Source organism: Callithrix jacchus, chromosome 8 (assembly GCF_049354715.1).
Source record: "Callithrix jacchus isolate 240 chromosome 8, calJac240_pri, whole genome shotgun sequence".
Classification (NCBI taxonomy): Eukaryota; Metazoa; Chordata; class Mammalia; order Primates; family Cebidae; genus Callithrix; species Callithrix jacchus.
This window is the reverse complement of record NC_133509.1, coordinates 14,615,217-14,640,635: the sequence shown is the minus strand read 5'-3', so window position 1 is coordinate 14,640,635 and position 25,419 is coordinate 14,615,217. Positions and strand designations below refer to the sequence as shown.

Here is a 25,419-nt window from a genome sequence, read left to right as displayed (position 1 = left end):
GTGTGTGTGTGTGTGTGTGTGTGTGTGTGTTTTCTTCTACTTTTTTGAGATAGTGTCTTGCTCTGTCACCTAAGTCACCCAAGCTGGAGTGCAGTGCTGCAATCACAGCTCACCATAGCCTCAGCCTCTGGGTTCAAGAGATCCTCCCACCTCAGCCTCCCTAATAGCTGAGACTACAGGTATGTGCCACCATCCCCACTAATTTTTGCATTTTTTGTAGAGATGGGGTTTTGCCATGTTGCCCAAGCTGGTCTCGAACTTCTGGGTTCTAGCAATCTAACCTACCTCGGCCTCCTAAACAAGTAGCATTACAGGCCTAAGCCACCACTCCTAGCTCAGAAATGTTATAGATGAGGAGAAATCTGAGCTTGGAGACCACAGGATACAGAAAGAAAAGAGGAGAGGGTTGATCACACACTAACTGAACATCTTGTACAGTTTTCCCAAAACTAGGAACTCAATCTCCAGGGAAAAAGAGAAACACAGAAAGCTGCAAAACAGATGACCGAAATGTCTCTATCTTTGAAGATCAGGTAGGCCTCCACACGTAAGCCAGTTGCAGATGATTCAGACAAAAGGCAAGGCCCAGAGAGACCAAGGGACTTGCCCAGGGTCTGCCAGGTATTTGTTGCACAGTGACTAGAGCCCTCAACTGCTGACTTCGGGTCTGAGACACTCAGTTACAGAAGACTCAGTGACTACAACATACTTCTGGCATCTGTCAGGTTCTGCCAAAAACTAGCTGTATAGCTTTAGCAAGGTATTTTCCCCATGGGGTTCATGCCTCTTCGTTTGAAATGAGTCAGAATTAGATGAAGGGGAATGCTTCCAGGTTCCACGAGGCTTTAAAGTTGAAGGTGTCAAGCCAGAGATGCTGACGTGTCTGTTGGTTCCTGCCTCTTCTTGATGAAGAGATGAAGTGAACCTGGAGAACAGATCACAAGAGTCTGCCAGGACCTGGGCTTGAACATTTGCTAAAATGGAGCACTAGGAGATAGCACCACACCCACTGCCACAAGTCCTTCATCAGACTTTCCTGACGAAACATGCCCCACCTGGGCTTACCTGGGCAAAAGTGTGCAGACACCTGGCACACTGAGCTTACTAGTGGTGGGGCCGCCTAGCCTCCAGCTAGGTACAACTTAGAGACAGATGCTCAAGAAATAGAAGACCCAAGTCCTATCCCTTGTGGTAACAATCCCATGAGTAATAACAACACTAACAGAGGCTTACTACGTGCTAAATTGTTCTGAGTGCTTTGCATTATCAACTCCAGGGGCCCTCAGAACTCTAGGAGGTAGGCATTACTTTCACCCCTCCCCAACTTTTGTTTCACAAAGAAACTGAGACACAGAAGATACTTGCCCCCTGAGCAGTACAACTTGCAATTTAAACAACTTGGCTCCAGAGTTTGTGGTCTTAAACACTGGGCTATTCTTGAAATAATCATATAATCAAATAATATAATCACATAATAATCCACCTTTTGTTGTTTTAAATGAGTACGAGAAAGCCCGTCTTTCTCATCACAGTCACGATCTCACCTCATCTTTCCAAGTCTCTGAGGAAGGTACAGAGGAACTAAGGCTCAGAGAGGTAGACTGACTTGCCTCGTTATTGGGGCCGCTTGCAATGAAACCCAATTCCTCGACTCTAAACCTAGTCCACAGAAACCTAACTCCATGCATCCTCTTTTAAGCTCCCTTATTAAACACGTATTTTGGGGTCCTATGAAGAAACACAAACAAACATATCCATCTCCTCTAGAAGTTTACCATCTAGTGGAGGAGAAAAAGAATCATGATCAAGCATATGCTTTGCTGGGGGACCCACACAAAGCTGTGACGATACAGAGGTGGGGCACATAACCAAGAATGACACAGAGAAAAAGCAAAACTTGGCTTGGAAGGACAGATGGGAATTGGCGGGTGAAGGGCAGAGTGTAGGCAGCCTGGACGCTTGGAAGAACTGACAGTCAACGCGAGGCACAGAAGTTTATGGGGCTGTGATGAGAGAGATGAAGCTGGAGCCAGGCAGACAGGGGCCCATCCAGATGTGCCCAGAGGACCATGTGAAGGAGCCTGGCCTTATCACAAGGGGAAATCTGTGTGCCCATGAGTAACTCTGGATACAAAGAGGATGGCATTTGATGCACAAATATGGGAAGCTCCTGGCTGAAGCACCCAAAAATCTGCAAGGCCTGGGCAGTCAGTAACATCAGAACTCAAAACAAAGTTATAGAAATCATATTGTGAACTGGGTTCGGTGGCTCATGCCTATAATCCCAGTACTCTGGGAGTCCAAGGCAGGTGGATCACAGGGTCAGGCGTTCGAGACCAGCCTGGTCAACATAGTGATATGAAACCCCGTCTCTACTAAAAATACAAAAAATTAGTCAGGCATGATGGTAGGTGCCTGTAATCCCAGCTACTCGGGAAGCTGAGGCAGGAGAATCGCTTGAACCTGGGAGGCGGAGGTTGCAGTGAGCCGAGATCACACCACTGCACTCCAGCCTGGGTGACAGTGCGAGACTCCATCTCATTAAAAAAAAAAAAAAAATCAAACTTTTGATTGAGTTACCCAAGACAATGAGAAAAAAATCACATCACAAATCTTCCTCTTCCCAAGATTCTGCCACCTTGCCCCCTCTTAAATTGCAGGTAGTTCCACTATAGATCTGCTGCTAGCAATGTGCTTTCTGGAGTGTCCCCTTCTGTCTTCCATGCCTCAGTTATTCAGTTTGTAGAATGGGCACAAGGCACCCTGTCTATCTCAAATGAACACCAGAAAAATTAGAAGGGGCTGTGACATGTAGGGAAAAAACCCACTAAGTCAAAGAAACCAAATTTTAGTCCTGGTACTGTCTCTCCCATTCAGGAGCTCATAGCTTTGGAAAAGCCACTTCACCTCACTGCTCGTCAGTAACTATCTGCAAAAGGAAACATGAGCTGAACAGACCACCTACAATGTTAAATTCTGCTCTAAAATTCCATCATTTTATTTGAAATATATTCTGAATAACCTGAAGGTAAAACACCACCCATTCTAAGATGCACATTTTCCCTCTATTTTAACAGCTCTGGAACTGAACTGATTTTAATAACAAACGGTGTGTTACATTGTCATGCGCAGCATTTTTTTCTATGTAAAATGCCTTAACACTCAATGATGCTTTAAGTTTGCTCAGGCTGGGCACAGTAACTGACACCTGTAATCTCAGTACTTTGGGAAGCTTGAGGCAGGCAGGTTGCTTGAGCTCAGGAGTTCAAGACCAGCCTGGGCAACATGGCAATACCTCAAAACATCTCTACAAAAAGATACAAATATCATCCAGGTGTGGCGGCATGTCCCAGCTACCTGGGAGGCTGAGGTGGGAGGATCACTTGAGCCCGGGAGGTAGAGGCTTCATTGAGCCAAGATGGTGCCACAGCACTCCAGTCTGAGCGAGAGTGAGGACCTGTCTCAAAATAAATTAGATTAAAAAGTGTGCTCAAACATGGTAAGTTAAAGTTGTCCTTTTTCCTTTTCTCAGCTGGTCACCAAGTTCAGAGAACTCAGTAGAAAAACAGGGCTGGAATCTGTCCAGGGACATTCCCCAAAACACTTACGGGAAAAAAAACCTCTCTTCTAGACTCAGCTGTTTACCTCTGCGTGATCGTGTCTGTATGTATGTCCCAGCCCGGGCCGTGAGCTCTCTGAGGGCAGGGGTTCAGTCAGATTGATCCATCTCCCCAGGGTCCTAGACATTTGCCAGGTTTCAGTGGTTGCAATTTATCAATGCTGTGCCTGAAGCAATAAAACTGCCTCCACAGGAAGCCAGCAGTAGCCACTGCCACTAGCTCAGGTCACCGGTGGTCAAGGTGCTGACTGCTCAAGTCCCTGAGTCCCCCTTGCTGGGATCTGGACACTGAGATTACCACTCACCAGCACATCCCTGAAGAGTAACTGCGGCCCGGAGTGCACTGTCCAGTCCACCGCGCCACTATTTGGGATCTTGATGCGAATTACCAGCACCTGGTTCTCCATGGCAGGAAAGGGGCCAAGGGCTAGCCACAGCATTACAGGCTAAAGGGGCTCACATCATGGGGCTGGGGGTACCCACTGGCCGCTGGTTAGGAGGGGGCTCCAGGAGGTGACAAGGGGAGTGAGGAGCAGAGGACAGAGGCTGAAAACAAGGGACTGGAGGATAAGGGGGAGGGAAAAAAAAGGAAGGGGTGGGTAGGAAGGGACCCGCAGGCACCGAGCCTGCCCAGGCTGTGCGGGGTCTGAGGTGCCTCCCCGGGAGGCTGCCCCGGGAAGCAGGAGAGGCCCGCAGGAACTAGCAGAGGTCGGAAGGTTCTGGAGCTGAGCGAACGCTACGGTGAAGCTCTCTGCCGCCGTTTGGCCGTGGGAGGCGGCAGGGCAAGGACTCGGTTTGGGGAAGATAGAGCGGCAGGTGTCCACCGCTCGTCAGTAAAGAGGGTCCTCGACTGGAGGGGACTCAGTCCCGGGTTACTAAGAAGGAGCCCCAGGGCCGCCACACCACGGAGAGTCCCCGCGGGAGGGTCAAGGGGCGAGTCTTCTGCCCCACCCGGAGACACAGGGCGCGGCGCGCGCGGGCTGAGCCCCGGCCTCCCGAGGCCGCGCGGACCGGAGGTGGCGGCGGCGGCGGCAGTAGCGGCGAGAGGAGGAGGAGGAGGAAGGCGGCGGCGACACTGTTACTCCGGAACCAAAACGCGCAGCGCCGGAACCCCGGGAGCCGACGAGCGGGACCCGCCTCCCGCGGCGCCATGTTGGAAAAGGGCAGCAGCTTCCCGGCGGACGCGCCTCGCGCGGGCGGGAGCCGAGGAATTGGCGCGCGGCGCGGGGCGAGAGACCCAGTTCGCCCACGGAGCGCCCGCGGCGACCGGGTCACGACCCTTTCGTTTCCCAACCCCACGTAGTGACAGCGAGGTGAAAACATCCACCAAACGGAGGGTGAACGTGATCTAGGGCTGAGGTCCGCCAAAAGCCAACTTAAGGCTTAGCATTGCTGACCGTTTGTCTTTACAAAAGCTTCAAAGACCGGGGCTGCGGCTCCCGATTACCCCCACTTCGTCAAGTCATTCATCTGAATATTCGTGGGGTTGTGTGCATCGAATCAGCAAGTGCAAGGCAAAAACTCAAGAACTAGTTGTCTTTTTTATCCCTCCTTCCAAGTCACAGGTCCAGAGGATCATCATCTCCCTCCCACATTAGCAGAAAGTATTTGCATTTTTCAGTGAGGTTCTTTACCCCACGAGTGCCCTAAAATAGCAAACAGTTCCCTGTTCAAAAGCAATAGTAAAGAAATTCGCTAAGGAGTTTAATGGCCTGGGGACAGCTGCAGTAGTGGCATCATCATCTCTTATTAAACTGTTGGCGAAATATTCGGTCTAGTCCATGTATTTTCAACTAAATGGCACTGCTTACGCAGTTGATGATATCACGGAAGTAGCAATAAACCTTGGTTATCTTTAAATACCTTGTTATCTCAGATTTTAAAGTGCATAATCTTGTTGAAAGATGGTGCCTCTACACAAGTTTGTTTGCAAATCGTAACGTGTAGATTCGTCCTTTATCTCTTTCTAATGAAGGTACACGATGGGCTTTACTTTTTGGGGTTGAATTTTGTATAAACTCGGTTGAGGAGGCGTGTCAGTTTCCCTTGTAACAGTCAGATGCTTGGTTAATGTGAGAGAAAAAAATTAACATTGATCATTTTCAGTTACAATACCAAAATTTTTTCTGCGTACTTTACTCTGAGTTTCTTTTATAATTTGAAAGGCCATTGTGGGAGACAAATTATCACCTTTTAAGTTATTGTAAATTAAAACCTTAGGTAGAAATTCATTTAGTCAGATCCTTCAGATATTCTGGGAATTGCCCCTTTTCACCTGCATGTCATTTCTGTGAAAAATAAACCGTTTATCCTAAGTCCTCATGTACTTTTATTAAAAGTTCATTTCCTGTTCTTTTAGAAAATAGACCACAAAACTGGAGATTTTCTGTGAACCTGTGATTTGTTAAAATGTCTCTTTTATTCAGAGTACCATGGGGAAAACCAACTCAATTTGCCAAATTTGCATACATATGCTGAACCTTTCTTACACTAATGGCAAACTGTATCTCTTTCCCAATATTTGCAGAGCCAGTATAATTACACAGCAGCTCTTCATAGCCTTTATATAGTAAAAAAAAATCTTTACTTTGATGATTTGAGCAAGGATTTTCCAGAAAGTTCTGTCGTTGAGAGAAGTATCATCATCAACAGATATACAAGACCCATTTGGTATCATAAATGACAAAATAAAACTTTTTGCTCTTTACCAAATTGAATAAACTACTGTCTAAATTTAAGAAATATTTATACTGAAGTGGTATGTGATCTTAAGACTTTTGCATTTAGTACTTTTCTTTCCTTTTTTTTTCAGACAAAGTCTCACTCTGTCACCCAGGCTGGAGTGCACTGGGACGATATCAGCTCACTGCAACCTCCACCTCCCAGGTTCAAGTGATTCTCCTGCCTCAGCCTCCCAGACAGCTGGGACTATAGGCATGTGCCACCACTCTCAGCTAATTCTTGTAATTTTAGTAGAGATGGGGTTTCACCATACTGAGCTGGTGAAATATTGGTCAGGCTGGTCTCCAACGCCTGACCTCAAGTGATGCACCCACCTCGGCCTCCCTAAGTGCTAGGATTACAGGTGTTAGCCATTGTGCCCAGCCTTTTTTCTTTTTAAATTATGTAAGTCAGATAGTCGTTCAGGACTGGCTGAGATAGTTTACTAGCCATTAAGCAAATTTACTGTAAAAACAACTTGTACTTGCTTGTAGTGTTTCTACTTGAGAGATTTACTTTTCAGTAAGTGTAATAGAAAATCCCTCCCCTCATGAAGTTATATTCTGATGGGGAGCACAGACAAATGAGCAAAATACATGTTGGACAGTAGTAAATGCTAGGAGAAAAATGAACTCAGAAGGAAACGGTTAAACAATGAGTGTACCAGTGCGATAACACTAAGGAATATGAAAGCTGGCCTATATTGGCTTCTGTTAACTGGCAAATTTAACTGAAAATAAACACATTACTGAAAAATTAAGTGTCTCATGACACTGGCCTATTTCACCCATTTTGATAGGGTTATTTTGTTGGTTTTTTTTTAAGGAGGAAAATTACATTTTGCTGTTATAAATTCAGAGAGGTTTGGGCCAGGCATGGTGGCTCACACCTGTAACCCCAGCACTTTGGGAAGCTGAGGTGGGTGGATCACAGGGTCAGGAGTTGGAGACCATCCTGGCTAACACAGAGAAACCCTGTCTCTACAAAAATACAAAAAATTAGCCAGTTGTGGGGCACGTGCCTATAGTCATAGGTACTCAGGAAGCTGAGGCAGAAGAATCGCTTGAACCCAGGAGGCAGAGGTTGCAACGAGCCAAGATCACACCACTGCACTCCAGCCTGGGCGACAGAGTGTCTCTGTCTCAATCAATCAATCAATCGATCAATCAGTAGAGGTTTTCTTTCATCTCTTATTACCTTGATCCTAATATGGAATTCTTAACCCAGAATCTGAGCCTTTCTCACCATCTTCACTTCACTGCTATTACCCCAGTCCAAACCATTCTTTCATCTTCTGTTTTCACCCTTGCCCCTACTACCAACAGTATTCTCTACTCAGGTGCCACAGTTAGATCAGGCCACTTGTTTGACTAAAACTCCCCAGACAGCTTCCTATCTTGTGCAAGGAAAAAGCCAAAATCCTTTCCTTGGCCTACAAAACTCTACACATTCTGTCCCTCATCCCATCTAAACTCTGGAACCTCATTTCCTGCTACTCTCCCTCACTCACACCAGCCTCCTCCTCACTGGTCTTGAACATGTCCCCCATCCCACCTCAGGCCTCTGCATTTGCCATTTCCTCTGCTTGGATGACTCTTACACTAGATATCTACATGGCTCACTCCCTCACATTCTGTAGGTCTTGACTCAAAGGTCACCTTCTTGCTGGGGCTCTCCTCCGGCACATGATTGAGATTGCAGACCATCCCCAAACCCTAGATACAAGCATGAAGGCATGCACGATTCCTACTCCTCCTCCCTAGTTTATTTTTCTCCTGGCACTTATCACTATTTTTTTCTTTCTGTTTTTGAGACCGGATCTGGCTCTCTCACCCAGGCTGGAGTGCAGTGGCTCCATCTCAGCTCAATGCAACCTCCACCATCTGGGCTCAAGCAATCCTCCCACTTCAGCCTCCTGAGTAGCTGGTACCACAGGCGTGCACCACCATGCCTGGTTATTTTTTTTATATTTTTAAGTAGAGATGGAGTTTCACCATATTGGTCAAGTTGGTCTTGAATTCCTGGGCTCAAGTGATCTGCATGTCTCCCAAAATGCTGGGATTACACACATGAATCATCACACCCTGCCCGTTTATCACTCTCTAACACACCACATGTTGTTACTCATTTGTTTCTCATCTAGACTGTAACTTCATGAAAGGAGGAAATTGTGTGGTTTATTCACTTCCATATCCCTAGTACCTAAGAGAGTATCTGGCACATAGTGGGCACTTTAACAGTATTTGTTGACTGAATAGGGAGTTTTGAAAGCAGAGTAGGTTGAGTAAGAGGAATGCAACTTCCATGGCATCTTGCAAGGCCCCCTTGCCTTTCCACCACCACCACCACCAAGACTGAGACAAAAACAATTATAGACTCCCATAAACAGTCTGTTTTATTTAAAATACTGATTGCCTCCTTTGTTTAAGAAATTCATCTGTCTCCTTCAGCACCCAGTATGGGCCCTTGCAGATGACACTCCAATATATGTAGATTAATTTTGATTTAAAAAAATATAGGCCAGATGCAGTGGCTTACACCTGTAATCCCAGCACTTTGGGAGGCCGAGGCAGACCGATTGCTTACTTAAGCCTAGAACTTCGAGAGCAGCCTGGGCAACATGTGAAACCCTGTCTCTACAAAAAATACAAAAATTAGCCAGGCACGGTGGCATGCATGTGTAGTCCCAGCTACTCAGGAGGCTGAGGTGGGAGGACTGCCTGAGCCGGGAGATCGAGGTTACAGTGAGCTGTGAGCTATGATCACTCCACTGCACTCCAGCCTGGGTGACAGAGTGATACCCTGCCTCGAAAACAGAAAAAAAGTTGCTTTTCTATATACATCAGCAATGCCTTTGAAATTTTGATTGAAAAAATAATGTATAATAGCAGTAACAAACCAATTAACATAATTATTCTCATATCCATTAATTTTGAGACAGTCTTGCTCTGTTGGCCAAGGTGAAATGCAATGGCACAATCTCAGCTCACTGCAACCGCCAGCTCCCAGGTTCAAGTGATTCTCGTGCCCCAGCCTCCTAAATAACTCAGCTTGGATTACGGGTGTGTACCACCACATCCAGCTAATTTTTGTATTTTTATTAGAGATGGGGTTTTACCATGTTGGCCAGACTGGCCTCGAACTCTTGACCTCAAGTGATCCGCCTGCCTCAGCCTCTCAAAGTGCTGGGATTACAGGCATGAGCCACCGTGCCCGGCCCTTTTAGTTTTTTTAAAGAATATGAAGAGACAGACCAAAACTGTACACAAACACCCAAAAGTGTAAAAGGAGAGTTGCCTCCTTCTGTTTCAGCAGGAATAGAAATGAGCAGTACACTCACACAGAGGGAGAAATGACAGTTCCACAGGTCATTCAGAACCACTGCTATATGCCAAGCACTGTGGATTGTAAATACTCTAAAGTGAATGAATTTATTAATTTAAAATTGTATTAGATGTAATTTCTACATAACACATTTTCTTTCAGTAGACAGGTGTTCCCACAAATCACTCAAACTTTAGTTTTTCTCTCTCATTGTTCAAACGTATTTATATATTACTTTCTTTATACGTCGTCATAATCATAATAACAAAGCATTTCTGCATCCATTGTCTGACAGAATTATCTTGTGCATCTTAGGACAGGTGTAGAGTACAGGCTGAGAATGTGGACTCTAGACAGATCGGAAGAACACTTACCAGGCATGGCCTTGGGCAAGAAACTTTGGTATCCACAGCTGAAAAATAAAAATAAAAACAGTACCTAATTCATGGGGTTGTTATGAGAGGATTAAGTGAATTCTCATGTGCCAGGTCCTTATCTAAGGACCTGGCACAAGTAAACGCTATGTAAGTGTTAGATAAATTTCTTATTGTATCCATGAAGACACGAAGACTTAGAAAGCTCTAATTTTTCTCAAAATGACTCTACCAGCAGTGGTAGACAAGAACTGAAACCGTATCTTTTTCTCCTCAAAGCAGGGTTCTTTGTATTCCACATCTAGTGGAAAAGCAGTAAATACCAAACTAAATAGCATGGTTGGGAATCAGACATGGATATGCAGGAATGATAATAAAATTTCAGAGTTAAAGGGGACTTACAAAATCACCAACCTAATCCTTTTTCCATTCAAGAACTCTATCCTCCCTACCCATCTCCTTAAGGAATTGAGGATCCTCTGTTCGTGTAGCCTCTGAACAGCTCCAGCAACAGAAGACTCACTGTCTCAGGAGGTAACTCATTTCATCTTCTGAGGATTAAAACACTCTTCTTGTCCCCTAGTAACTAACACATTATTTCTAGTTCTGTTTTAAAAGACTAAGTCTGACTGATCCCAGGACTTTCTGTTTTTTGGTTTTTGTTTTTTTTTTTTGAGACAGAGTTTCTTGCTCGTTACCCAGGCTGGAGTGCAGTGGCACAATCTCAGCTCACCCCAACCTCCAACTCCTGGGTTCAAGCAATTCTCCTGCCTCAGCCTCCCGAGTAGTGGGACAACAGGTGCGCACCACCACCCCCAGCTAATTTTTGTATTTTTAGTAGAGATGGGGTTTCACCATGTTGACCAGGATGGTCTTGATCTCTTGACCTAGTGATCCACCCGCCTCGGCCTCCCAAAGTGCTGGGATTATAAACATGAGCCACCGCGCCCAGTGAGGACTTTCTGTTTAATGTTTCACTTCATTTACTTCTACACATTATTCTAAATTTGATTTTAAAATAGCAAAATTACTGTATGAGAAAACAGGTGGCACCATTCGAAATGCCTCAGAAGGAAATGCAACAAGATTCCAATCTCTTTCAGTATACATAGTCAATCAATAACATCTGAGATAATATTTCAAAACTCATTGCTGTTCTTGTAAAGAATCCATATGCTCTCCAATTAAAGCATTCTGGGGTTTTTTTTTTTTTGAGATGGAGTCTTGCTCCGTTGCAGGAGAGCAATGAGATAGTCTCCGCTCACTGCAACCTCCACCTCCTGAGTTCAAGCGATTCCCCTGCCTCAGCCTCCCAAGTATTTGGGACTTCAGGTGTGCCACCACGCCCTGCTAATTTTTTTGTATTTTAATAGAGATGGTGTTTCACCATGTTGGCCAGGATGGTCTTGATCTCCTTACCTCGTGATCTGCCCACGTTAGCCTCCCAAAGTGCTGGGATTACAGGCGTGAGCCACTGTGCCCAGCCACGTGTTCTGTTTTTTAAAAAGCTATTAAAAACAAAGGCAAGTTGTCTTTTTAATTTTGAAATCATCACATATTTATTAAACATTGAGCCTTTATTATATGATAAGTGCTGGAAAGAAAACTTCGTAACACAAGGTTCTCATCCAGTTGTGGACAGCAGCAGTCTTTTTCAGTACGGCTTGAATGGACTCTGTAAATAGATTGAGCACTGTTAGGTTTTGTCGGCAGGGAATGTTACTAGGATTTCAACACTGCCAAGGCAACACTGGCAAGTGACTTCGACACCGTCAAGGTGAAAGTATCTGTTGAGTGAAAACAAGACTGTTGATTTTGAAATGTGATCTAAAATTAAGTGACACTATTTAGATTTTTATTCAAACTTTCAAATTCTTGCTTCCTTCATTTTATAAATTTAGATATTTGAAAACATAAGAAACTAAAATTTTGGTTGTCATCTCATAGGAAGGGTCTTGATACAGTGTGTAAAAAAGGTAACAAAGGCATCTATTTTCATCTAGTTCTTAAACATCTACATCTTTTGAAATAGAAATATCCACTTTAAGTGGAGTTTTACATTTATATCTATTTGCTAGAGTGTTAATTTTTTATTTTGTATATTTTTATTCTTCCTTTAGGGCTTGAGTAGACAACTTTTTAAGTCTGATTTTAAATTATGTACTAATATGAAAATAGAGTAAAATGAATCACTTTGTGGTTAATAAATTCAATGTTCTGTTTACAGACAGATTGTTGTAAAATTACTGATATATTCTCACAGAAGCAGTAAAGGTTATGTCAAATAACGACTTAAAAAATTATACTACGTAGTGTTAATGATGTTACCTTAACATGCCAGCTTCAGGGCCTGCATAATTGTTTCTGCTAACCCATACATTTCTGAGTAACAACAAAATTATTGTGATTTTTCTTACTAAATAATTCATACATTACAAAGCATGTATGTAACAAGGTCCATGAATCACTAAAGCATATAATGATCATCTATCCAATGACATATCTCTTTTCATAAGATGAATTCAAATAGATTTATGTATTTAGGTTAACTAAAAAATACTGAGTTTATAAGATTCATAATTCTATCAACAACAACAAAAAAAACTTCCAATCTTCTTTAAGTTGTTTCCATGATTTGCTTTTAAAACGGAAACGTTTTGTTTATCAAAATCCTCGTTTAAGCTACTTTTCATGAAGTTTTACAGCTTTTAAATTGATGCTGTGAATATCAGCAAAGATAAATTAATAATATAATGGAGTAGTACAACGTTCATAAACTGTGTTTAAAATGATCTAAGTGCCACTAAAATGGCCATAAGCAATACTACACAAAACCGCTTACTAGTAGTGGCTGATATTCTTTATACAGCAACCAGGATCTAAGGAACGATGATTTTCATGTACTAACACTTCACATGCCTTACACTGGTCTTATCTTAAGTAATCTCGAACCAAATGTATCATTTTAATAATGGTGCTAAAAACGATCCCAGTGAAATTTCATCTACTTAATCAAAACTAGGTTTCGTAAATTTTTTTAAATTCTGAGACGGCAACATGGAAAATGATGTCAACATGCTTTAACTATTTTAATCACTAACTTTTTTTAACTGTATGCAGTCATGTTTTATCATACTAACATTGAATCCTTTGCTAATTTTTAAAAATTGTTTTAATTGTGGTAAAGTTCACATAACATAATACTTACCATCTTAACCTTTTTTTTCTTTTTAGATACAAGGTCTTGCTGTGTTGCCCAGGCTGGAGTGCAGTGGCTGTTAACAGGCACGATCATGCCACACTGTAGCCTTTGAACTCTTGGGCACAAATGATCCTCCTGCCCCAACCTCCCATTAACTGTACCATTCAGTTGTTGTAAGTATATTTATGTTACTCTACAACCAACAACACCGTCCATCTACAGAATGCTTTTCATATTGTAGAACCGAAACTCTGTACCCATTAAACACCAATTGTGCATTGTCCTCTTCTCCTCTTTAATGATTTTAACAGCCTTATTAAGATATGATTCCCAGCCAGGCGCGGTGGCTCACACCTGTAATCCCAGCACTTTGGGAGGTCGAGGTTGGTGGATCATGAAGTCAAGAGATCAAGACCATCCTGGCCAACATAGTGAAACCCTGTCTCTACTAAAATTACAAAAATGAGCTGGGCGTGGTGGTGCACGCCTGTAGTCCCAGCTACTCAAGAGATGGAGGCAGGAGAATCACATGAAGGCAAGAGAATCGCTTGAATCCAGGGGATGGAGGTTGCAGTGAGCTGAGATTGCACCACTGCACTCCAGCCTGGCAACAGAACAAGACTCCATCTCAAAAAAAAAAAAAAGACATAATTTCCATGCCCTACACTTTTTTCATTTAGAGTGTACAATTCAGTGGTTTGCATATACTCACAGAATTGGGCAACCATACCACAATCAATTTTAGAACAGTCTCATCAGCACCAAAAGAAACCCCAGACCCCTTAGTGGTAACCCCCATTTCTCCCCAATCTCTCCAGCCCTAGGCAACCACAAATCTACTCTCTCTCTATAGATTTGCCTGTTCTGAACATTTCATATAAATGGAATTCAATGAAATCTTTTATGACTGGCATCTTTCGTTTAGTGTAATATCTTTAAGCTTCATCATTGCTATACCATGGGTCAGTATTTCATTCATTTTTTGAATAATATTCCATTGTGTGACTACGCTACATGATACCTATTCATCAGTTGATGGATATTTTTGTTTCTACTCTTTTGCTAGTATGAATAATGCTGATATGAACAATTGTGTACAAGTTTTTGTGTGGACATATATTTTCAGTTCTCTAGGAGCAGAATTGCTGGGTTATATAGTAATTCCATGTTTAATATTTTGAGCAACTGCCAAACTTTTCCAAAGCAGCTGCACCAATATACATTTCCCCAGCAATGCATGAGGTTTACTTCCCCACATTCTTACCCACACTTACCGTCTTGTTCATTACAGCCATCCTAGTAGATATGAAGTGATAGCTCACTGTGGGCTTTTCATTTTCCTAATGATTAGCTGAACATCTTTTCATGTGCTCATTAGCCATTTATATATCATCTTGGAGAAATGTGTGTTCAAATCAAATTTTCAATTGGGTTGTTGAGTTTTAAGACTTATTTATATATTCTAGATATAAGCCCCTTATCAGGTATTATGATTTGTACATATTTTCTCCCATTCTGTGGGTTGCCTTTCATTTTCTTGATAGAGACCTTTGGAGCACAAAAATTTTACATTTTGATGAAGTCAAATTTGTCTATTTTTTTCTTTTGTCATCTGCCTTTATTTTAACCTTTTCCATAATATTAAACGTTCGTGCAAAAGTAATTGTGGTTTTTGCCTTTTTTTCTAATGGCCAAGCTTGTGTTCATGGAAACAGTTTTAGCTACATTTTCATTAAAAGAAGAAAAAATTCAACATCTGTCTCCAGTTTATATTAGAAAACTACTCTGTGGACTGTGGTCACTACTAACAACACTTCTTACTGCCGGGAAAGCCCTGGTGAAACATTTGTCAAGCACATAAATGATATGAAAGCGAAATATAGTAATTAAGATTTGTGTTCTATTGATTGTGTAGCTTAAGTAATTTTTCATTACTAACATAAGATTTAAGAAGTATAAGTAGTTAAAGATTCTGACTTGGCGCTGGTCATTAGCATGTAATTGAACTAGTAAAAAAGATCAGTTAAGGCTGTGTTGATTACCACCTTATCTTTGAAAGGCAATTAAAGACCTCAATCATTGCAACAAGATTTGATTGTGCAGGCTTTATCGGACATTGATCTTTCAGCAAAGTGCAGTTACATTTTCCATTAATTTACAGTAACACAGCTTAACTCTGATACCCTAGACTGTTGACCCAGGTGAGATGTAATGCTAAGTACTTGTTTAGGTTAAGATGCCCCCTAACATCATTATTGTCTGAATAGTAAGCGCTGAAAAACAGTAGATACTTAATCCACTAGCCTTAGGATAAGGTTCTGTTATCTGCATTAGCTTTTCAGTGAAGTGAAACCAAGATCTTTGCCTTTTAGGTCATCCCACTTATTCAAACATCATTCTTTAACAGAGTTAAAAGATATTTCATGAACTATAGATGTTCTGTGCTTACAGTTTGGGGAGAATATAAATATAAATGACCTGAAGTAAAATGTACTTAAAAAAATACATATGGTTTTTAATAATTAAAAATGTTCTGGCTAGGCACGGTGGCTCACACCTGTAATCCCAGCACATTGCGGGGCCGAGGTGGGCGAATCACCTGAGGTCAGGAGTTTGAGACCAGCCTGACCAATATGGTGAAACCCTGTCTGTACTAAAAATACAAAATTAGCCAGGCATGGTGGCGCATGCCTGTAATCTCAGTTACTCAGGAGGCTGAGACAGGAGAATTGCTTGAACCCAGGAGGTGGAGGTCGCAGTAAGCCGAGATCGCACCATTGCACTCCAGCCTGGGCAACAAGAGTGAAACTCCTTCTCAAAAAAAGTTTCAATTTTTGTGGAAGTGAACATTAGAAAAATAATAATGCCCAAGTATGTGTGGTGAAGTAAACTGTAACTGTTTGAACAATCTGGCATTTTAGGACATCAGCACTAAGAAAATAGAGATTTTTATATTAACAGCCTCTCTCATGCTCCCGAATAGTTTACTGCATCTTTATAGTGGTTCACAACTTACATAGGAACTAAGAATTTTGCCTAGAAATTTATTCCAATACGGATAGTTCATTTGCATAGAAATAACAATAGAAGACATGCAAGGGTTTGTACTAAAAGTACACCTTTATTAAAACAGTTTTGGTTGGATTATTTTAAAGACAAAATCCTATCAAAGAAATATGACAGAAAAGCTAAATCAGTGGTTTCATCAATTAAGAAAACTCCTGATACGCAGAAGGGCAGGGCCTGTTTAGCTCCTCACGTGCCACTTCAGGGTTAGTGGGTGTGTGCCTTCAAGGCACCTCCTTCTCTCCCCATCGCCTTATTTTTGAAATCCCTTTATTAATGAAGTCCTTTAAGTATAAATGTAAATAATGGGGGAGAAGAATGTGGATTATAAAAATAGAGCTTTTGCAAAGACAAAAGTAAAATTGATGTACATTTTCAGGTAGAAAGGTCTTGTTTCATTCTCAGATTACAGGTGGAAAAACTAAGACACAAAGGAGGAGAGTTATTAGCCTGAGGTCAGAAAGTAAAAGAGCGCTGATGCTAAAAATAGACTCAGTCACCTGACTTACACATTTACCCTTTCTCCCTTTTAGGCTTTAATGCTTTGGTGTAATATGCAGCTTTAAAGAAAAAACTTAAACCATTGCTGTTCAATGGGAAGTACTGTTTTCAGACTAAAAGTTTACAAGACTGAATAAATCTAATGAATGATATTTAAGTTTTTACACCATGCCTTTCCCCATTGTTGAGTTCATCCTTCACCATCATCAACTCCATCAGATCAAGAGGTCTACTGATTTTCATGTAATACAAGAAAATATTACATTTGCTTAATTGTTACACGGTGAGCACATAAGACAAGAAATCAAGGCTCTATTTAATGCTGCAAGCAGCAGAGAATTGCAGAGATCAATAGGGTAGTTTGTCAAAGATGTTCTCCAAGGAGACTTACCTATCACTATATGGACAAGAAGTCACACTGACTATAGCTATTGAAAAACAGGTAAGCAGAGTCAGCAGTACAAATTATCAGAAATCAAACAGGCCAGTGTGAAAAGAGGTGCAACCCTACTGAAAAGCTGTATTTATAGCATGGTAATTAAAAACCATTTTATCAGCCTTGTGTTGGGACCAAACCTTTACAGTCAGTATTGACAAGTCCAGCAGCAATGAATGAGCAGTATTTGACTTAAAACTTATGAGCTATAGTTATTTAACATTGCCCATTACAAAGGAAATCAGTTCTAGCCTTTCCTGCAAAATGCTAATAGTCAGTTGTTTTATTATTAATGAAGCTTAATGTAACACTATCTCCTTTGTGTAAGCTATTCATTTAACTAGTGTCAAGTATATTCTTCTGGACTAAATATACTGGCATAAGTACTTCTTTGATTAAAGTGTTATTTAGAATTGCTTTTAGACAAGTGAACATTACGTATACTTGAAGAACAGTTCACTCTGTAGCTCATTTAAAATGCGCACCTTTAACGAAGCTAGACTGCATTACTCCACGATTCTGGTGTCTGCACCTCAATGGCTCTCACTCACTTTCTCTACTGACATGGCAGGAGTAAGCATCCAAATGTTGAACTTTATAAAATGTTCTGCAACCAAAAAATGTGGCAGAGTATCAGTAACACATTAACAAAAAATGATACATAATGTATGTTTGTAATTACGGGGAAGATCATAAATCTTAAACACCCATTGGTTTAGAAATTAAATAGTTCTACTTAGTTCTCCCTGAATTACTCCAAATTTCTGAAATTTACCATTCATCTGGGTATATTGTGACTGCCCCAAGGATAAGTTTTTTAAATGACTTGGCTTTCAAAAATGCAATTAATAAAATTGAAATGCAAAAGTGCCATTAGGTCTTTAACATTTCAGCCCACTCCCTATTGCCAATAAATCCATGGATATGTACCATTTCAATTAATTGCTTTTATAAACAGTTACCAAATTTATTTTTCTGCTTCTTTCTAGAAGACCTTAATTGTTCTGACAGCTTTATAGAAAGCTGTTTTAACTTTTAGTAAGTCTTAATTTCATTCACCTTGCTCACTTACGTTAACCAGTTATTCTTACATTTTAAAAATGATATGGTTTTGGATTCCAGCAACAAGAAGTTTCAACATTATCCTCCAACCTCTCCTCCAGGTAAATGGCACAAGGCCTTCAAAACATTTCTACTACAGTCTTGGCAGCTGAATGGTTGAGCCTTGAGATTACAGATTCTCATCAGTTGTGGATTTGCCAATGATATGATATTATCTCCATCACCTACCCATATTGTCTTCTACTTGGTTTTCCATTGTTTTATAAAAGATTTTCCCACTCCTCTTTTGTGTGGGTATCTATATTTTCTCTTCAGAGTTGATTTAAATTGTTAATACCTAACTAATCTATTACACTGTAATCATTTTTTATCTGTAGGTTAACCTAGTTCTAGGGAGAAAATAGTGTGAAGCTTCATGTGTTTGTAGCTCCCATTAGCTAAACAGAGAATGTAATATATAACAATGTACAAAATGCTTCACCTCTTGAGGGCAGTGATTTATCTTAAAGAAGCAGATACCGTAGAAAGAAAAAAGTATTTGCAAAAGTTTTATTTTAAAGGATCAAAAATAAATACTGCATATACGCACAGAGAAAATCCACTGATATTTATGTTCTTGGATGGACACTTTTAATACATGGCACCTTCATCTTCCTTATTGAGAAAATAAACGGTTATGGGCCCATAACTGGTATGCACAGTCTCTGTGACTCTGGCAAATAACCAGGAGCCAAGTCCATATAATAAAGTTGGAATACCTAGAAAACAAACGAATATGTATAAATATCAATGCCTATTAATCATCCAAGTTACTAATCACATATAACACTCTTGAGCAATGCTAACAAATTATAATGTGATAAAATATAAAAATATTACTCAACATTGATTATTTAAGGGCTCAATTTCATCAACATGGAATATGGTGGCAATTACGTGCGTCTAGAGGTTTTCATACTACAGACAAGGTGGGTATACATTTTAATTCAACTATTTCATTAAGTCATTACCCTCAAATAATCATGAATTCTATATTTTCATAAATAAGCAAATGGAGAAGAATATTCATTAATTTAGTTGAAGATGCTCCTGATTATTAGCCTTGAGCTAAAATTACTAGGTTAACATTACTGTTTTTTTTTTTTTTCTTTTTTCGATCGGAGTCTCACTTTGTTGCCAGGCTGGAGTGCAGTGGTACAATCTTGGCTCATTGCAACCTCTGCCTCCGAGGTTCAAGCAATTCTCCTGCCTCCGCCTCCAAGTAGCTAGGACTACAGGCATGCCCTACCACAACCAGCTAATTTTTGTCCTTTTTTAGTAGACAGGGTTTCACCATGTTGGCCAGGATGGTCTCGATTTCTTGACCTCGTTATCCACCCACTTCGGCCTCCCAAAGTGTTGGGATTATAGGTGTGAGACACTGCGCCCGCCTAACATTAATGTTAAGTTAGTAGCAAAAAAACTGGCTGAAGTAATTTTTGCACAACTTAAAAGAAACTGGGTCAAAAAGCTGTCTTTAAAACCTAAGGCAAAACCTAACTCTAAGGAAGATTTCACTACAACAGGCAAGAGAAAGAAAAACTATTATCAGCATTTTTTTTTCAATTGATCTGAAAACAACCTCGTTTCAACCAATTTGAAATTGGAATAGTAGACTTCAACATGTGTTTCTTCTTTGGAATTGGTAAAATGGTGCTGCTTTGGGATGAGTTGCCATTTGTGATTCATGAAACTAAACACAGGATCCAGAGATACATATTAAGCACTCATATGCATATAAGTCCGTGTTGGACACAAAACAAACTTTTGCTTTTCCTATCTTTAAGGTACTTAGTTAAAATCAATGACTAATATGTTAAAACATATGTAATAAAACCACAGGCGCATGAATCAATTAACAAATATTGTATGCTCTGCACAAGCATTAATTTGATGCTCATATGTGGGAAATGGGCAGAAAGTGACATTTAAAAAGGACGGCTATACATTTGGAAAGTCACTTTCTAGTAATAAAGAAAGTCACACAAGCTCTGGACTAATCATATTGCTAAATTTTTGTCTTATTTTTCTGCAAGAATATATTTGCCATGTTAAGCTCTGAGTGTGTCTGCTGAACTACGTTGTGCTTACTCCCTGAAGCTGCATTCCAGCCACTGTGATGCCAGAGATTAATCAGAAGAAGCATCACATCACTAGCTGGTAATGAGAAGGGAAAAAAATGCCCATTCAGGCTGGCAGCTCTCTATTTTTAGGAATATACTGGGTCACAGTTTGTCACCATCACAGGGTTCCCTGGAACTCCCATGAAACCTTTTATTGTGTATCACCTTCTTTGCCCTGATAATGTCCAAAGAATCTCTAAATACCTCAGGGGAATGTCACCAGAAAATCCACAAAACTAGAATAAAGCGACTTATAAATCACTTCACCACAAAGGAAAAAAAAAAGGCAAATGGCACAGGGGTGGGAGGAGAAAAAGGAGAGTATGAACAAGACAGGGAGAAATGAGAGAGAAGTAGAGGGAGTAGTTGAAATAAAAAAATAGGCTGGGTGTGGTGGCTCACACCTGTAATCCTAGCACTTTGGGAGGCCGAGGTAGGTGGATCACCTAAGATTGGGAGTTCAAGACCAGCCTGACCAACATGGAAAAACCCCGCCTCTCCTAAAAATACAAAATTAGCCAGGTGTGGTGGTGCATGCCTGTAGTCCCAGCTACTTGGGAGGCTGAGGCAGGAGTATCGCTTGAACCCGGGAGACAGAGGTTGCGGTGAGGCAAGATCGCACCACTGTACTCCAGCGTGGGCAACAAGAGCAAAACTCCATCTCAAAAAAAAAAGTAAAAAGAAAGAAAAAATAAATTTAAAATGCAGTATCACAACTTCAGAAGCTGAAAATCAATGGAGTGAGAAAGAAAAAAAATAGGCTCTAGAAGCAATTACTAATTTTCTAAACATACTGAGCTTAAAATATATAAAACATGCCTCTTAAACCAAGGCTAGGGATATAAATTTAAGGAATACCTGGTGATACTGAGAATTTTGTTTTATAGTATTTATCATAGTTTTCACTTCAAATACTGATACTTTAAAAAATTCATACTTTTGAAAAATCACAAATACAGAAATAAATGGCCAATATGTTTCAGCTAAGATGAAGGGCGGATCAAAGAGTACTAGCTTAATAACTATATTATGTCTAATTAAAAAAAAGGAACCGTTAGCAGTAATTCTATTTGACAGGAGATGGAGTTATGATATGAGTCGGAAACTCTGTATTTTTTTTCCCTTCCTGTCTGTTTATTTAATGTAGTCAGACTGATATCCAAAATGGGAAATTTGCCACCTATATAACCTATATTTTACAAAATCTTCTTTGTAGCACATATGATTTAAAGTCTATGATTCTATGAAAAATTAAATTTATATCTGAAACATGTAACATCAAGAGATCCTGAAAATCAGTTCTTTGCATAATCACTTTGAGTCAGCTGAACAGTAGGTAAACCACTGTCAAATTAAGCACTTTAAAAAATTAGAATTCCTCAGTAAATCCCATTCATTCCAATGGTAAGTTGCTTTTCTTAAATCTCAATCTACTTCTCAGCAGGATACCTAGACTGGTAAACCATTAGTAAAATACCAGCTTCCATTGAAGGGAAGGCAGAGGAGAAAAGGAGTAAATGGGTAAACAGAAATCTTTATTATTTACAAAATGGAAAAATGAATTGCTCTAGTAATTACTAATTTGGAAGGGAAGAAGAGGAACAAGATCCTAAGTATAATATTAATAAGATATGTACTTGATCATCCAGGGAGGTGACTACACATCACAGAATAGGAAAGGACCTTATTATCTAATTCACATCCCCTCTACCTTCAGACAAAAAATAAAAATAAACGTTACCAGACGTGTTCACTACTTTAAAACATTTTTAAATTCCCTTTATCAGTGTATGCCACTTTGTATTAAAGCATGCATAAGAAAAATGTTGTCCTTTTTGCTTAACTGAGAACTCTTATTCCCATTTTAGCGGGATTTTTAGAATTCCCAAAAGGCCATACAGACCATTAAATCTTCCACATAAAGAACAAAACAAAAAACACTACAAGCGCTGTTTCTTTCCACTTTAAAAGGTTTTACTTTTCTATGTGTGGAATGCTGAGTATCCGCTTTTTTTTTTTTTTGGATGTCTTTATATTTAAAAGAGAAGCCCCTAATCATTAAGGTGATCTTAAAATGTTAACACTGAAATGTGACTTTAAAAGAAAAAAAGGCATTTGGCTCATGGTTTACCTATAACCCTCCTGCTATGCTTTTCCTATTATTCTTTAACTTGAGAAGAATGATTTCTTGATTATGAAAACGCTAAAACAAACTTATACTTCTTGAATCAACATTCCAGTCTTTCCAAATAATTTCTAATTGAATTTTGTAAGTCTCCTCACCCTTCAACTTCAACCAACCTCCAAAGTAGGGGGCATCCTCTATACACTCCATCAGCCAAATAAGAAGCATTTTTTTAAAGGATAACACGTTGCTAAATAATCTCCTTACTGGATAGAGCGCAGGGCAGTCCAGTGGAGTAATGGCTCAAAAAACCCACGACTGACATATGTGTTATAAGCAAAAATACACAGACCGTATTTAAATTGAATGCACGATCAGATTATGTAATAGTATTAATAGTAGGCTGCGCAGGGTTTAGTTTTAACTCTGGCTTTAAAAACCTGGTTGTGTAACATGGTTCATTCAGCTCCATGGCTAGATACTGAATCACTAAAATCTAGATTAATTCTATACCAGCTATTAACAAGTTCAAAACATCCTGAGGCCTTCGGTTTTCCCCTGATCTGTAAAAGATACACCCATGTCCGTGTCCGTACCTTTTCTGACATTAAACGAAAATAAATACCTAGTGAGAGTAAACCCCCTCAGGGCACCACCGTGACACAAATATTAAAGATCTTTTAAAATCTTTTAAAACTAGCACCTAGGGAAGCTGTTATGTCTGGTGAAACTTCTGGTTTCTTTGGTAGAACGAACTTGCTGGGATTTCATATAAAGTAAACAAAAAAAACTTAAAAAGTAGTTGCAGTTCTTGCAACATAAATGCAGCCACAAAGTGATGTTCAGGGCATGAGTCCTGCCCTGCAATAGGACGGTGTCAACTTCAGAGCCACTTTCCAGGGGACGTTTCCTAACGCCCCCCAGCTTAGTGCCCAGGCAGGGGTCGTCCTTCTTCTTCTTCTTTTTTTTTTTTGGTTGAATTCTTATTTCCATATCAATTAGATTTGAATACATTCACCTTCTCACTCAGTATCAGAAGTGTAAGGTGTCAAAGATAAACTCAAAAAGAAAAAAAAATCTGGTACAGCTCTGCATGATTTCACTCTCTCTACTTTTCCCCACGTTACCTTCAAAAACGGAATAAATATTCAGACTCCTCCACTGCTGTACAATGATTAGTTTTAAAATTCTGTGAACTCAGTGAAGTGAATGATGACACACAGAATTATCATTACATTTTATTAGGATAGAAATTAATGACAACACAGAAACCGCAATGCTTCCGACAGTTACGTGGTAAAACGGAGTATGCTTTTTGATTTTCTAAGAGGGAGCGGCCCGCCCCTCCCCAGGCCCGAGGACGCGCCCGCGGGAGAGGGAACGGCTTCGGGAGCCAGGAGCTCGGCGAGCTGGGGACCCCCGGACGAGGAGTACAAGGGACCCGAGGTGCAGCGGGCGCCGGGAGGCAGAGCTGACCCCGCGGGCCTCGGCCTGCGCGCGGGCCTCGTCACGTGCTCGGTGGCTGCGGGGCCGTCCCGGCTGGGCGGGCTTCACCGCGTGGGCGCGGCAGTGGCCACTCACCGAGGTTGACGACCTTGAGCGCCGTGAAGAAGCGGTTCTGCCCGGCCAGGTCCTGCCAGGGCGCCTTGGAGCAGTGGTATTTGATGAAGGGGAAGCAGCCGGTGCGCAGGACGTGGTAGTTGGCGCCCTGCACCGGCCAGTTGAAGTGCGAGAGGCCGAACTGGTCGTTGCGGACGGCGCTGTAGGGCACGCAGAAGGAGGTCCAGTGCGGCAGGCGCCGCTGCAGCAGGTGCCGCGTCAGCACCTCCGAGGCGCGCGGCTTGGGGCGGGCGGCGGCGCGCGAGGCCCAGGGCCCGCACAGCAGCAGGCGGACCGCGGCCTCGTGGGCCCTCCGCAGGGCCTCCATGGCCCGCCGCGCCGGGGACGCTGGCCGTTGTTCGCGGCGCCCGCGGGGGCGTGTCTAGGGTGTCCGAGCCGCAAGCACGCCAGCGCGCGCCCCCGGCGAGCGGAGGGAAGGCCAACGGGCGCCGCGCGGGTGCCCGAGAGCCCCTGGCGTGCGGCGGCGCGTGCGCACAGCGGTCACGCGGTCTCCCGCCGGGGGTGGGGTCTGGGGAGGTGAAGAGGGGCGTGACCTGCGCGAGGCGGAGAGACACCTGCGCGGAGAAGCTGGTTTTGAGTGACCCCCGTGTGACCTCACTTAGTCGTTAGTAACTCTGGGGCGGGGGAGGAATTCGGGGAGGTCTCTTCCATTTGGGTCTGAGGAAAATTCGGGTTTTAAACAATTCAATAACTTAACCACCTTCCCGAGGGGCAGGACTCAAACCCACGTCTCCCTCACACGCCCTGGACTCCAGGGAAACCCTTGGGTGGCTTTACTGAAACACAAGGAGGCGCCCTCGGGAAAGTGAATTGACAGCCAAGACCCCAGGTCTGTGTTGCCTGGTAAGGCCAGGAGCACTTTTCTGTGTACGTCCTTGCTGTCGGGTTCACTGTTTAAAATTAGTCCCAGAGATTTAAAAATCAAAAGTTTATTTGAAAACCTCACGTCTCGGCCGGGCGAGGTGACTCAATCCGGTATTCCCAGCACTTTGGGAGGCCGAGGCAAGCGAATCACCTGAGATGAGGAGTTCGAGAGCAGCCTGTCCAACATGGTGAAACCCCGTCTCTATCTCTACTAAAAATACAAAGTTAGCCGGGCATAGTGGCACGGGCCTGCACCTGTAGTCCCAGCTCCCCCTACTCCCCGGGAAGCTGAGGCAGGAGAATCGCTGGAACCCAGGAGACAAAGGTTGCAATAAGCCGAGAT

At 41.8% G+C, this 25,419-nt stretch overlaps 2 protein-coding genes across 27 annotated transcripts in view; both read right to left on the bottom strand.

Annotated features, from left to right (window-relative positions):
* The window catches only part of MAP2K5 (mitogen-activated protein kinase kinase 5), a 279,080-nt gene extending 274,370 nt beyond the window's left edge, over positions 1–4,710 (bottom strand). For 21 of the 23 annotated variants that reach the window (XR_013520769.1, XR_013520770.1, XR_013520771.1 and 18 more), the window contains exon 1: positions 3,925–4,710. Coding sequence is in view for 17 of the 23 variants with exons in the window: in XM_054239377.2 (XP_054095352.1) it covers positions 3,925–4,059 (135 nt within the window). In the remaining 6 variants the exon portion in view is untranslated. Of the gene's footprint in view, positions 1–709; positions 926–3,924 lie in introns of all 23 variants that reach the window. The other 2 variants (XM_054239383.2, XM_078333472.1) reach the window with 1 other exon arrangement.
* Positions 4,711–11,571: 6,861 nt separating this feature from the next.
* C8H15orf61 (chromosome 8 C15orf61 homolog) lies at positions 11,572–24,664 on the bottom strand. Of its 4 annotated transcripts, none has more exons than XR_004729567.3 (4): positions 24,174–24,664; positions 18,895–19,063; positions 17,729–17,850; positions 11,572–11,825 (listed from the first exon to the last, which is right to left on the bottom strand). XR_004729567.3 is itself a non-coding variant. In XM_054239376.2 (3 exons), the coding sequence occupies exons 1-2, from the start codon at positions 24,517–24,519 to the stop codon at positions 18,936–18,938; spliced, it is 474 nt and encodes a 157-aa protein (XP_054095351.1). In that variant the 5' UTR covers positions 24,520–24,664; the 3' UTR covers positions 16,342–17,850; positions 18,895–18,935. The 4 variants fall into 4 exon arrangements, 2 of the variants coding, with proteins under 2 accessions (XP_054095351.1, XP_002753315.1); XR_004729566.3 differs by having other exon boundaries at positions 11,572–11,713; XM_054239376.2 differs by lacking the exon at positions 11,572–11,825 and having other exon boundaries at positions 16,342–17,850.
* Between the last annotated feature and the right edge of the window lie 755 nt (positions 24,665–25,419).

Excerpts from the sequence above, each read along its gene's own strand:
- C8H15orf61 (XM_054239376.2), bottom strand. The coding sequence starts at position 24,519 with ATGGAGGCCCTGCGGAGGGCCCACGAGGCCGCGGTCCGCCTGCTGCTG. Across the intron at positions 19,064-24,173 it reads GCTCAAGGTCGTCAACCTCG|GTATTCCAACTTTATTATAT; the intron begins GTGAGTGGCCAC and ends TTTGTTTTCTAG.